The 14,325-nt window shown below is 39.8% G+C and overlaps 1 protein-coding gene across 5 annotated transcripts in view; it reads left to right on the plus strand.

Annotated features, from left to right (window-relative positions):
• The window catches only part of PCDH1 (protocadherin 1), a 283,416-nt gene extending 269,775 nt beyond the window's left edge, over positions 1 to 13,641 (plus strand). For 2 of the 5 annotated variants that reach the window (XM_040344960.1, XM_040344961.1), the window contains exon 5: positions 5,651 to 13,641. In XM_040344960.1, the coding sequence (XP_040200894.1) occupies positions 5,651 to 6,060 (410 nt within the window). In that variant the 3' untranslated portion in view covers positions 6,061 to 13,641. The remainder of the gene's footprint in view (positions 1 to 5,650) is intronic. The other 3 variants (XM_040344962.1, XM_040344964.1, XM_040344963.1) reach the window with 3 other exon arrangements.
• Positions 13,642 to 14,325: the final 684 nt, after the last annotated feature.

Raw genomic sequence — 14,325 nt, forward strand, 5'->3', positions numbered from 1 at the left:
CACAGTTCGGCCCCCTTAAAGTCTGAAGGACAAACGGCCCTTTTTGTTTAGAAAGTTTGGAGACCCCTTGTAAATATAGATAGTTGTAGTTTGTCAACATTACAGAAAAAGTCTAGCTGAATGTGACTGTTTTGCAGCTTCTCGAAGACCCTTCTTCAGTTCCAATAAGTATCATGAAGATACCCCAACATTTTCATCCACACAGATAGCACACACTCTGTAATCCAATTACCTTGGAATGTGCAGATGATATTGGCTAAGAGAAGGATGGGAGGTGTGAAAGTTGTAGAACCATTCTGTTCTGGTTACATAACTTCATCCTTGGTGTCAGGAAGTTTGCAGAGGCGTTTAATTTTTTTATTTACTTGGCTAAAGATATGAATTGTAAAACCACGGGGTAGAAATGTTTAGACAGATGTGGTAGACGGTTCCCACCCCTGTTCAGGGATGGTTGATATGTAGCTAACCCCTTTGTCACCTCTCGCGGGACAGTGTTTTTTTTTTTTTTTTTTTTGCCTTTGGATACAGTGGGAAGGAGTTGACTTTTTGTTGTCTGTTTCCCCATGGAAGATTTTCCAAATTTCAGGTCTATTTTGCAGAGACAAAAAATGTGGGGGTGCTAGCATCATTGGGACAGTAAGGTGCTGCTAAAAAATTGAAACCGTGTGAAATTCCAACCCATTCTTGCACTCTGCTAAAAGAATGTTTTTGTCTGTATCCTAATAAAGACGTGGTGGCAATAAAAACCTAACACAGGTTTTAAATCGGTCCTGCAATGTCCAAAATGAAATGCATTTTGTTGCAGTTTAGCTCTATGGTGAAGTTATGAGTTAAGACAAACAAGCATTTTTGGCATTGTAGTTTATCTACCTGCTGATCGCTCATAGTAAATATACTGTTAGTGGACAGCAGGTACAGCCATGACAACTTACATGTACATTGTCGTGCATCTTCCAGGTATGGTGTGTACATGCCCGTGCCCCCTGCTGACCTGTTCTGTGATTGGATACAGGACACGTTTGGCAGCAGATTTTATCCAATGATTTGGGCTGAAACCTGCTAAACGGCTGTGTCCAATCACACCCAGAGTCCGGTGTTTACAAAAGCACAAAAAACAATCTGGTGGTTTAGTCTCCCTGAAAAGCAGAGAGAAAAAACAGCCAGGTTAGTAAGTAAAAGCAGTACACATTACGTTTGTTAGACACTTAGTTAATCTCTTGGTTGCCCCTAGATATTAACCCCTTCCCAGTCAGTGTCATTAGCGCAGTATTATCACTGTCTTCATGTCATTTGCGATGTCTGTGACCCTCCCAGCCAGGGTCTGTTAGCGTCAGATTGCCTATCACCCTTTGACACTCACACTAAGTGGCTGATCAATGGACATACCGCTGCTACACACTTGGGTTTGTGGACAATGAATAATTAAAGTGAAACTAAAGTTCCACTGTCTCAAAAGAGAGCTCTATTTGTGTGAAAAAAAGGTCTATAAATGGCATTTGCATACAAAGTTTTGTAAGCCCTGGTTCACACTGGGTACGATTTGGAACGATTTGAGATGCGATTTGACATGTCAAATCGCATCTCAAATTGGCAGCATTTGCCGGCAATTGTCGGCAATGGCACTGTCCTAATCAGTGCGACACCGCATCTGCGATTTCAAAAAGTAGTTCCTGTACTACTTTTTGCAATTTCGGGCCGCGATCTACATTAAATTGCGGCCGAAATCGCGGCAAAATCGCGGCCGCGAAATCGCGGTAAAATCGCGCATTTTACCGCGATTTTGAATTCGCAGCAGTGTGAACCTAGGCTGAACGTGCAATTGTGCAGCCGGGATTTTATTTTTCACCTTCCTGTAACAGGCAAAAGCTCTCAAGCAAAATTGTCAGTTTATAGGGCAGGTGGGTGCTTACAATGGTCAAAGTTTTATTTATTTTAAATCTTAGTCCAAAAAGAAAAAAAAAAACGGTTGCTGCCTAAAAAGTGTAAGCATGAGTTTGGCTTTAATCTGTTAGCCGAGCCCATCTTAATTTGCTAGTGCACATAACAATATGCTCTCCACAAGGAGAGGGTGGCTCAGTTGCGCCTCCGTAGAATGGAGAAACCCTAAGGCCCCGTACACACGACAGAGTTTCTCGGCAGAATTCAGCCAGAAACCCGATCGGAGCTGGATTCTGCCGAGAAACCCGGTCGTGTGTACACTTTTCACCGAGGAAGCCGACGAGGAACTCGTCGGGCCAAATAGAGAACATGGCCCATATTCTCTCTAAAAATCTGCGGGCTGCGCTTAAGGCACTTACACTCCGCTGTCCCAACTTACAGGAGCAAGTGTTGTATTCCCCAAACACTTGCTCCGTAAGTTGGGACGGCGGAGTGTAAATGCCCCGGCGTAGCCTGGCGGATCTCCAAGGGGGCGGCTTGTATTCAAATTAAGCGCGCCCCCGATTCTAATGAACTGCGCATGCGCCGGGCTTCAAAAAGCCCAGTGCGCATGCTCCAGTTCTCGGCGGAAAACGTCAATGACGCCGACGTGTGCGTCATTGACGTAAAGTCGTATTCAAGAACGACTTACGGAAACGACGTACCCGACGAAAAAACACGACGCGGACCCGACGCCATCCGTAACATGGCCTACGTGGGACTTGCGAAAACTTACTCCTTATATAGCAGGAGTAAGTTTCCGCTTACGCAAACGACGTTAGCGACGGTTACTCGACGCGAACTCGTTCGGAAATCGGCGTAGAAGGATCATTTGCATACGCAAATGAGTCCTTCACGTAAATGCCATCTAGCGGCGGCCGGCGTCATTACATTTAAGATCCGCCAGTGTAAGTGACTTACAGATGGAGGATCTTAAGTGTATCTATGCGAAAATGATTCTAAGAATCAGTCGCATAGATACACGGGCCAAAAAAGGGAGATACGATGGAGTATCCTGAGATACTCCATCGTAACTTCTATGAGAATATGGCCCCATGTTCTCTATTTCCTCGTTGTTCAATGAGGAAAGTTGGCCCGCCGAGATCCTCGGCGGCTTCAACACAGAACTTGACGAGGAACTCGATGTGTTTGGCACGTCGAGTTCCTCGGACGTGTGTACGGGGCCTAAGACAAGAAGTAGCTGGTTTGCCAGTTGAAAACTAATGCAGCCACCGCATTTAATGATTGGTTAGCTGCAATGTATTGTTTACTTTAGTTTTTGGGTTTAGATGCTGACCCTTTTGGGGTTTGGTAGCTTTTTCAAACATTCTGCCTTGACGACCGAGCAGTTTTAAAGTTATAAAAAAAAAATCACTGGCCTGCAAGCATTGATGTTATCTTTGCATGAACAGTGATCTACAAACTACGGCCCTCCAGCTGTTGAACTACACATCCCATGAGGCATTTTTAAAACTCTGACATTCACAGACATGATGGGATTTGTAGTTCCTGAGCAACTGGGGGGGCATAGTTTGTAGACCCCTAGTTTAGAGGTTATGAAGGCTCAGGTTTCTGAATTTGTCACATGACATTCAAAAAAAAGTATCGGTATTCGGTATCGGCGAGTTTGTAAAAATGCAAAAGTTACATAATTTAAACCCCCACAAATAACTACTCAAAATATGTGTTCACTGAAAGTACATTATGTTCCCTTTATTTGTTATACTGATTATAAAGGGCCTTTATTGATCAAAGAATCTAATTTATTATTGTGTCGGAATTGGCTCTTGCTACGTAACCACCCATTGGATTTAAACCTGCCTTACAAAAGGGATAGTTGGTGAATAAAAAGTCAATTATTATTGGCTACTGTGGAGAATTGCAGTCTTCTATTTGAGATAAGTTGATAAATGAGACTCTGCATGAAGTAAAAGCTATTCATGTTGTCTAATCACAACTAATTGGCTTTATATTCATTAAGACGGCTTAAAAATATAGATGCTATTATTGCAAAAATGGCATCTAAGGCTGGCCATACACGGGGCAAATTTTTTTCCTGCAACCAACCCGAGAGAAGATGGTGATGATCGCTATCGCCTATAGCAGCCGTTTGCGATAAACGTAAGCTAATCCAGCAGGCTGGTTGTACCCAAGTAGATTGATTAACTTGGGACATTCAGCCTGCCCATTAATGGTTCAAATCTTGGCTGGTTCCTGGTGTACCAGGCAAGATTTGAACCATGTATGGCCAGCCTAACCTACACATTGCTTACCTCTGCCCTGCAGTAGGGTTTCGTAGAGTCCAACCAGTCTGTTTTATCTGCCTTCTTTTAGTTGTGACAAAGGACCTGATCTGAGTTGGGTAGAAGCTGTGACTGGATGTTCAGTACAGGTAACCACAAAAGCCAGTTGCAGTTTTTTTTGCCCTAGCTATGACAGAAGGTAAAGCATAGCAGCAACTAAGGGATCCCTGCTTTAGAACACAGTTATGTATTTGGGGGTTGTGGTGGGCCATCTTGGTGATGACAGCCTCAATGGGAACTCTTTGTAAAATTGTTGCTATGTGGCAACACAAACACTTCATATTTTAAACAATTTAGTGATCCTTTGTATTGTTCTTGGTTCTTGTGCCCCGTACACACGATCGGAATTTCCGTCGGCATAAACTCTGGATTTTTCTGACGGAATTCCGTTCAAGCTGTCTTGCATACACACAGTCACATCAAATTCCGACCGACCAAAACGCGGTGACGTACAACACTACGACAAGCCGAGAAAAATGAAGTTCAATGCTTCCAAACATGCGTCGACATGATTCTGAGCATGCATGTTTTTTTTTCTCCATCGGAGTTCCATACAGACGAACAGAATTTTCAATAGAATTTATTTTCATCGGAAAAAAAAAGAGAACATGTTCTCTTTCTAAGTTTTCCGATAAAAAAACTCTGATGGGGGACACACAAAAATTCCGTCTAACTTTTTCCATCGGAAATTCCAATCGTGTGTACAAGGAATTAGTCCTAAATAGATGTTCACTGGTTGGCTTCTCTTTTTTTCTGACAATTAAAATTGTAAAGTTTGAGTGGGCAACCTACGTTTTTTTCTTCTTTCTTGTTTAAGACTGTCTTTTATTATGATCTCATTAAACTGTACTGTTTGGCTTATTCAATAATCTGCATTAGGGGAAACGTGTAGTAATTCATTGCAGCCACTCAGAATGAAATCTAATTTCAACTGTCTTTGCATTTGGCACTTTCTTGTACCATTTTAAATAAGTCTAGATATATAAAATATTCCATTTCAATTTGATGTAGTTACTTACCATAATTGCTACTGTCACCTTCTGATCTTGCATTGTTGCTGGAGCAGAGACGACACATGACCAGTAGATCAGGAGCCCTGGCTGTTTTTTTTTTCTCTAAATGGCATATAGACTTGACAAGGTGCAATCAGGAGCATGTCTTTATTCCCATAGGATCCATATAAGGCGCTTGTATAATGTTCAGTGTAACAATGTTGTAGAAATGTATTTGATTTACTTCCTGAATGTAAATTTGTTTTATTCCGCTTTATGAAATATGATTCATGTTTTTTATTCCTATAGAACATGACTCGCATTTGAAAAAAAACACTTTGTATTAGAACATGTGGGGGAGACTGGGTAGATGTATAGAGAATAAGGATCTTGCTAGATTATTGATGCATTGACCAATGATTTTTTTTCTAATTCTAGATCTCAGACCACTGCCTGATGTAGCCATGACGGGAAACTGCACACGGGAATGTACAGAATATGGACACTCTGACACTTGCTGGATGCCTGGCCAGCCATCACCCAACCGCAGGCCCAAGAATGCCCTCAAGCTCTCCACTTTTGTGCCTTACCAAGACAAGGGGAGTCAAGAGCAAATTGGCAATGGCAACCCCAGAATTCCAGAGGACCGCATCGGAGGCAACAATAACAGCACCACCAAAATGGCTAACATTCAGCTGTTACCGACTTACAGTGCCTTTACCAGTAACAGCCATGAGTCGTCATGTACGGACTCCCCTTTGGAGGAAATCCCACTAACCCAAACGGCTGATTTCCAGCACGCCACCACTCCTTCATCCCAATCTGCCAAGCGGGAGATATATCTGTGAGATTCACTTGACCCTTTTTTGTTTCCTGGCATGGATTAAAGTCAAAAGGACCAAGGGAAGAATTTGGGAGATAGACCTAAACCAAGCTAACTTTTAAATGAAGGAGAAAAAATTAAAGGTGGACAAAGGACAACACAGTGCTTTATGGTCCATGCAACTGCTTCTGGGCTTGCGCCTACATTGATTTCTAGTGTTTTATTTTTGTTTGTTTTTTCCTTTTCAGGTTTATTTTATTATACCTATGTAAAGTTTCAAACCACCCTCTACATAGACAATTCATTGTCATAAAGGTCAGAACTGGATTTGAAGAAGGGTGGGGGGAGTTTTTTAAGGTATAGTTTTTATATATGTAAAAAGGGAGCTTGCATTTTGGTTTCTCATGCTCAAAGAGGGAAACCTCAAAGCAAAGGAGGACTTTATAAGCCATTCTGGTTCTGGTTTCAGTTTGAAAATGTCTAAAAAAAAGTTCTTGGTGCTCTTCTGGTACATAGGTTTGAATGTCCTCATTATTAAGAAAGTCGCTTCTTTGTGATAACTGAAGTGGATGAAGGCTTCTGATTTTTCGCTGTGCTATTTAAACCTAGTTCTGAGTCCTTGCAGTTTTTCTATGCGTTTGTGGGTAGAGGAAATTTTTACATCTGACGTTGGGCTTTGTAACCAATTTCTCCACTAGGAAGAAAAACACAAGGTCATGCCATTATCTAAATTCCAAGCTTTCTTGAAGATCCCACTCCAATGCGCACGCCTCTGGACTCCAAATTCTTTTTAAATATCTGGTACCAAGTCCTTTTTCATTTTACATTTGGAATACATTTTACCGGAAATATTTTTGATATTTACTCTGAGGCTTAAAGCCCACAGTTTTTTTTTTTCTTTATTGGCCTAAAATATACTTCTTAAACACGGCATGCAGACTTCAAAGTTGACATTTTTCTTTTTCTTTATAACCTAGCGGTTTCCTGGTATATAGGTGGTAACTGCTGTTTTAGGGTCCAATTGCTATCAACAGTGCTTATTTAGATAAAGAAGGTACATGCATCTGGTGTTTGTTTTGAATGGTGTCCACGTGTCTGTTTTTGAAGCCAACAAATAACTTATATAACGCCGTTATTTAAAATTCACAATAATTTTATGCACAATTTTGTTTTACATTTGGTTTATTGCATGTTAACTTTTAAGTAAGGACTGCTCACAATTTGGTTGAGGATAGCCAAGTGCCAGAGGATGCTCCCTCAGGTGTGTGATACAAGATGGCCTGTTCAAAGTAGTTCTGTGAATCTTAAAAAGGGCCGTCAACCAATAGGAGGGGGATAACATATGCCAAAGGTGCCAACTGAATGAGTATAGATGTTTTGCAATGGAAGCCTGAAGGGGACCAAACTGTATTCTATCTGCATATCTAACTTATCAATACAGGGTAAGCTGCGACTGACCTTTTCATGTAGACTTCTGTAAATACGATCCCTTTGAATGATGATCAAGTCTGCCTGATTTCAGCTTTTTAATGTTGCAAATACCCTTTATTATTATTTATTTGTTCTGCACTCTCCAAAGTGGTCGAAAGAAGATTTGGCACTTTGGCAATGAGAGCATGTAGATTTTTTTTAAATATTCCTTTTTAGTTGGAGGCATTTCATCCTGTTCTCATCTACTGGAGAAAGGAAAGCTCGTCTCCGGAGTAGAAAGGTTAAGTTCCCCTATGTGTATTCCTGTCAAATGATGATACATACTAATTTGCACATAATTGGCCTAGATTTGCTAAGTGAAAGTTGCTATTTTTTAATGTGACTCTTCACCTGTGAATTGCACCACAGTCTTCACTGAAAATGATTTAACAAGTTTGTTTCATACGGTTTCTAGCTAAAAATACATTTAGCACATTTGCTGGGGGATAAAAAAGAGCAAATATCACAAGTCAAATCTAGATCAAATGTCAGGGGTTTTAACCTACAAATTGAAACTGGTTGTCTCGATACTCATATGCCAGCTGCCAGAGTCATTTTTTGGGGGGGATTTGGAATTAATTTTTGTACCATTTTATAACATTGTGTGCATGTGGAAAAAGTAACAGAATTGTTTTGCATTTGAGACTACTTACATTTTAAAGGACCTTCACTCTGTTGTTATCCACAAGGTACTGTTTACACTAATCGGTTTTACATTGTGTGCCGGCTCTGTGTTCATGGTTTGCTCAGCCATTTAAAAAATTGAATTTTTATATACACATTATGGAAGCCTATATCCTGGTAAAATATAATACTGTACTCATTTAAGTCATGTCGTATGAGGAAGACCAGCCTCATTAATGATTGTGTACCATTAGCTATCAACATTCTATTTTTTAATTCACACGTATTGGGGTTGTTTTTGATGTTTTATCCATGTACACGTCTTTAAAAGTTTTGCACTAGAACTGTATAGATTTTTACAAGGTTGTTTACGGCCATACCGACTTATTAAGAAGACAGTGGTGTACTAAGTAACCAATATTAACCAGACAAATCTCTGTTTAGAACAATTAAAGGTGGTTGCTGATTGGTTGGGTTTATAATTGGGCTACTGCTTTTTAAGACTTCGCCCTTTAATAAGCTCATGTACTACAATGGTGTAATTGTCTGCAGCTACACAGTGTCCAGGGTCTATTTTTCTGAAGTTAAACCATGCATTTAATTGGTTGCTGAATGTTGTGTTCTCTGCAAACACCCCCCAGATTTTTACCAATGTTGACATCAAGCCATGAAAGTATTTAGTAGGAAGGTATTTGTGTCTCCCAAAGCTCCGAGTCTTGCTTTTAGTTATCAACCGTTTCTAACCAGCACTGGAGGATTAAAAGTTGGCATGTGATTGGTTCCCTTAAGACTATATATACTAGAAGCCTAGTTTGTTTTAAGGCATATTTGGAAATCATATACTGATCTCATTGAAGCCTTTAACAACGATGTACTGTTCATCTAGTATCTGTTCTATAGATACAGAATGCTTTAACCTAATTAGAGAAAAATTTGGCCCTCCCCTCTTACCTGTACAGCCAGGTTGTTCACCAAAATAATACTGCCAAGCCTAGGTATCAGCCTCTTCATCGCAGCACCTATGGTCCCACACCTCCTTTTTTTTTTTTTTTTTCTTCTGACATTACGGGAGGGGGGGGGGGAGAAGAGTTTGCTGTGTCTTCTGGGTTGTTCAACCACCATGATGACCTACATGTGTTGTGCCTTCAGGGAGGTGACTGCAAAAAACACGAATAGGCAGCTGGCTCCCCTGATAACAGTTTTGCACATGCATTATAGAGTACCCTTTGACCTCCTGGAACCCCTGATGTGGGTATCCCAGGAAGTTGAGGGCACAGTACATGTTAGGACAGACATACTATCAATTTCGTTAGAGGAGGAGAGGAAGGAAAATGAAAAAGTTGTCTGGGAGATAACATTTCCTCTTTAAAGTTCAAGTACCTTTTGTCCACAGATAGGTAGCCATTTTGTGGGTTGTATTCATAAGAAGAAGCTTAACTAGTGAGAATGCCTAAATAATTTACAGACTGCATTCTGACAAATACCTGGTTGTATACAGTTTGGCCAGGTTCACTGCATGAAGGTGAAGTACAGACTAGGAGGTTTTTTGTTCTTTAAAACCCACCAAATTGATGGGAAACGTGGAGCTGGACATATTTTTAATGGATTTAGGATTACAAGTAACAAAAAAGACTTCAAGATCTGAATGCTGTGCTAAAGAAAAGAAGATGCCAACTTTGGTGTCATAGGCTTACAAATAATTAACCTTAAACCTTTCACTTTATAGCGGGTTCCCAGCTATTGTCAGTTGAGATGTTCTCTTTATCTCCAAGTTAAAAGAAAGGGAGCTTGGTACTGCCATAAAATCTAGGCCAGAAATACATAGTCCGAGCTTCAGGTCCTACATTCTGGATTTGGGTTGTCTAGGCTGTTGGTTATGCTCCACATAACATTGCCAATCACATCTTTCAACCTCTTGAAACAGCAAAACTTTCATGTCCTAGAAAAAATTGGCATTAAAAAAGTAGACACTTACCAGGCTGTAGTACAGAAAGGCATGATGCTTTAACAAGCAGGAGCCTAAATTGAAATCTGCGACGGCCTCTATATCTAACATCCTGCTTTTTCCACCTAACAGTGAAAAGGTCCTTTTGTTATGTATAGATATATATTAGATTCAAAATAGTGTGATTGCGATAGAGATCTTTGTAGCCATGTCCAAGTTTTTGTGCACCCTAGTATATTAAAGCAACTCAGGCATATCCTCGGTTTTGTCTATTTTGGGTCTCTGTAACAATCCGCAAATCATGTGCTTCCTCATCCTTATAGCTCATGCTGCACAGGGTTAAATCTCTGCTGCTCTTTAACTTAACACATACTGCCTGTTGTAAATATAATTTCTCATAAATGCACTGTCAGTTTTGGGGTCTTTGCCTCTATGTTATTAAGCGATTTTCCTGTCTTCTTTCTGCTTGTTAAGAGAGTCTGGCCGGAAGATGGTGGCACACACCGTTCCAAGCTAGTAAGTGACGGGTGATTGTGTTGGAGCCAAATGTTGCTGCAGCATGTTATATTATGACACTGGCACATTTAAACTTTAACACAATCTCTGTCTTGGTGGATTGTTAATTATCCACTGCTGTCCTTCAATCACTTCCCATCTAATGCCTTTTTCGCATTTTCTTGCCCCAGTGTTTCCTGTGTTAGACAGTAGGGCCCTTCAGCTCCTCTTGCACATATAATTGTTGCTTCATTATTAGGGGTGAAAATGTTTGCAGTTTTAAAAAAAAAATCTATTTTTCCTGCAGTTATTCTTGACTTTTAAGTGTGATCGATTAGAATGTTTGGACATCTTGTCACTGGCACCATAAGATACTTGGACTCAGGCTTTTGACAGGTACAGAGCTCAGGCTGTGACAGGTACATAGTGTAAAAACAAATTGTGCTTCGTCAAATAAGTAGCGATAGGACACATGTAATTGGCTTCCTTTCAGGATCGAGCCTTGTTTGCAGGACATGTAGAGCATGATGGGAGATTTTTGTCTCTTCCTGCAACACTGCCATTCTCAATTCTAAACTGATCCTTTTTTCCATATTGTAAGAGTTCATAACATTTTTCAGATACAGAACAACTGCCTATTGTAAGGGAATGACTATTTATATACTACTGATGTCATTTGAACTATGAATAGAGGTCTTGCTTCTGTATGTTGGGCATGGAAAAGGATTTAGGGTCTGGTTCAGAGCAAACAATCTTGGGATTAATTGCAGGGTCCTTTTCTGCTATGGTATCCTTAATCACCCATTGTGACACAGTCATGATGCTTGAAAGATGAATGATATGGAAGCATAGTGTTTTGTGGCTGATGGTTTTGAAACACCATGTGATTTTATTTTATTTATATTGCCCAGTAATTCTACCCACCAACATTCCTTTCAGTATGAGTTTAACAAAAAAAATACATACATACCTAGGTGAATGCAGCATCAATCCGATGCTGCATTGGTCCCCACCAGCTCTGCACTGAGAATTGAGCAATCATACACCACTGATCCCCGAGTTCTCCCCCTCCACTCTTAGCGGGGAGCCATGGCACTCTGCTCAGCCCCTCAGGTGCTCACTGGTGCGCTGAGCTATGGAGAGGCTGGCTCAAGCTCTCACTGGAGCGCTGGGCTGTGAAGGGGCTGGCTCAAGCTCTCACTGGAGCGCTGGGCTGTGAAGGGGCTGGCTCAAGCTCTCACTGGGCTGTGAAGGGGCTGGCTCAAGCTCTCACTGGGCTGTGAAGGGGCTGGCTCAAGCTCTCACTGGAGCGCTGGGCTGTGAAGGGGCTGGCTCAAGCTCTCACTGGGCTGTGAAGGGGCTGGCTCAAGCTCTCACTGGATTTGCTCAGTGATGTAAGCAGACAGCGTGCTAAAGGAGTGCAGAACGAGCTGTGCTCCTGTGATCTACAGAAGAATTATAGCCAAATTGGCTTTGGCTATACTTTTAAATAAGGTATTTTTCCAGCTGGGGCAGTTCTTAAAAAGTTTCATTCATATATTGATTTTTGAATGTTAAAAGAAAAGAAAAAACAATCAGTGCCAACATTCACAAACCTAATTGGAAAAAGTATGTTTAAATTTAGTTTGAACGAATCAGCAATTATCCACCAAGAACAGCCAACAGTCCATTCAATCCAGGCTTCCAGGCAGGTACTGTATATTAAACTCATTATTTCACTTCTAATTGTGGGAAGAGAACAGGAAATCATCCACAGTTAGTTGAACTTGGAGGCCAAATTTAGGGAGCACAGAAATTCACACTTCCAAGCTTTGCAAATTTTATGTTACAAAATTGTTGACACAAATGGAGCATTATTAAAATGTGCACAGGTTGAAAACATGGCAGTTTCTGTACTTTACTAATGATTTGCATTATACAGTTTACCAAAAAAAAATAAAATAAAAAAAATTGAATTGGGGATTAGAATTAAAAATTGCTTTAGCTAAAATACACACCATTTGGAATAAAACGCAGTATGCAGAAATTGCCTGGTTTTCTGGCTGTAATAAATGTAAGTAACCTACTGTCAAAAAATGTACACTGAGCCACAGCACAAGAATCCATGCTTTGTTTTGTGACAACCTTGTTCTTTGCAACATGTAATAGAATTGGTTAAAACAATTGTTGTAAAGCCTACATAAAACATTATTTTACATTTGATGCCTACACTATGTTTTATTTATTTTTTTGGACAAATACCAAAGGTACTAAAATTGAAGTGATGGTAAATTGGGCCAAAGTGGCTACAGAAGGTGGAGTAGTCTGATGCGGAGTGTTTTACAAAAATCCACAAAACACAAATGTATAAAAGGAAAAAAAATAAAAAGCCTGTTTTTTAGATTTTAGTGTTGATTCTCTTTGCCCCTGATCTATTGAGGTGTCGACAATGTTAGGTGTTCACCGTGTATCCAACAATGGAAAGGGGCTAACACAAAAATTTAATTTACTTGCTTGTGATGCTGCCTTGTTTTGTACAGTTTTATGTACATGAAAGTGTTGCTTTTTAATATATAAACCTTTAAAGAAATATATATAAAAATTCCCAAACGAAAAAAAAAAAAAACTTGATTGAAATTACTATGGCAAAGTATGTAACTATTTTTAAAATGGGTAAATTAATATGTATAATCAGAAGCTTATCGTCACATTTTTCTCGGTTTGTAAATCTTTGATGTATTTTTTTTTTTCTCCCCAAGTGACCCAAACCTTGACCTTTCTCTCTGGGAAGTTTTTCTATCTTCTCTTCCAGTTTTAATTTTATAATGTTTATTTCTACATTTTATTTTGTCCATTTTTTTTTTGTTATTCCCTGCCCTGCTTTTATTTCACTATCCCCGTGAACACATTGTTTTCTTTCCGTTTTCTTTAGGTTGTTCCCTGTTGTTTTTTTTTAATTGTTTCAGCATGGCAAGAATAAAACAAAATGTGGTCTGTCTATTACCGTTTTTACTTTTCAGATACATGAAAATATTTCTGTTCTGTTTGCGGAGCTGTCAAATAAAGAATTCCATTGTAATTATACTTCAAAAAGCCTCCTATTGACTTGTGCTGTGTCAAATGTTTTTGTATCTCATCTAGTTTATTGGATAACTAGCTGATATATGCCTGTTTGTTCATCAGAAAAAAAGTTTCAAGAATGTACACAGATTTTTTTGGGAAAAGCAACCATGGAAAACTCGCCTAACAATTCGTTAGCCATTGGTAATGGAAATAAATCTTTAATGCAGAAAGTTTTGTATTTTCACAAGACTATCTGCGTGAGATGAGCTTTACTAAAAGAAAGAATGACACTATGAAAATAGTTTTTTGGTAACCATATCTGCATCACAAGCCATTCCTGTGCATGGAAAGCCTTTCTTTCATAACTGGTCACTGAAAATGTCCACAGTATAGGTGACACTACCATCTGTAGTAAGCAATAGGACTCTGAGTGCATGCATCCAGCAATGGGTTCAGATGTAGTTTCAACTCGTAAACACTACAGTTTAATCTCGCACGTTTTTTGGACTATTTTATTCTGCTGAATATTGAAAATTTAAATGTCTCGGCTGATTTGCAGTAAAGATGAACTCCTAGGACCAATTCACAGTAGATCAAGGTGTTTCATGAACCTTTTCCGCACTCCTTTCAAAATGCACTGCTGCAGGTTCCAGGACATTGTTAACGGCACCACATAAACACAGATCACAAAGGCAATGTGTTTGTGGACACCAG

This window comes from Rana temporaria, chromosome 3, assembly GCF_905171775.1.
Source record: "Rana temporaria chromosome 3, aRanTem1.1, whole genome shotgun sequence".
NCBI classification, from domain to species: Eukaryota; Metazoa; Chordata; class Amphibia; order Anura; family Ranidae; genus Rana; species Rana temporaria.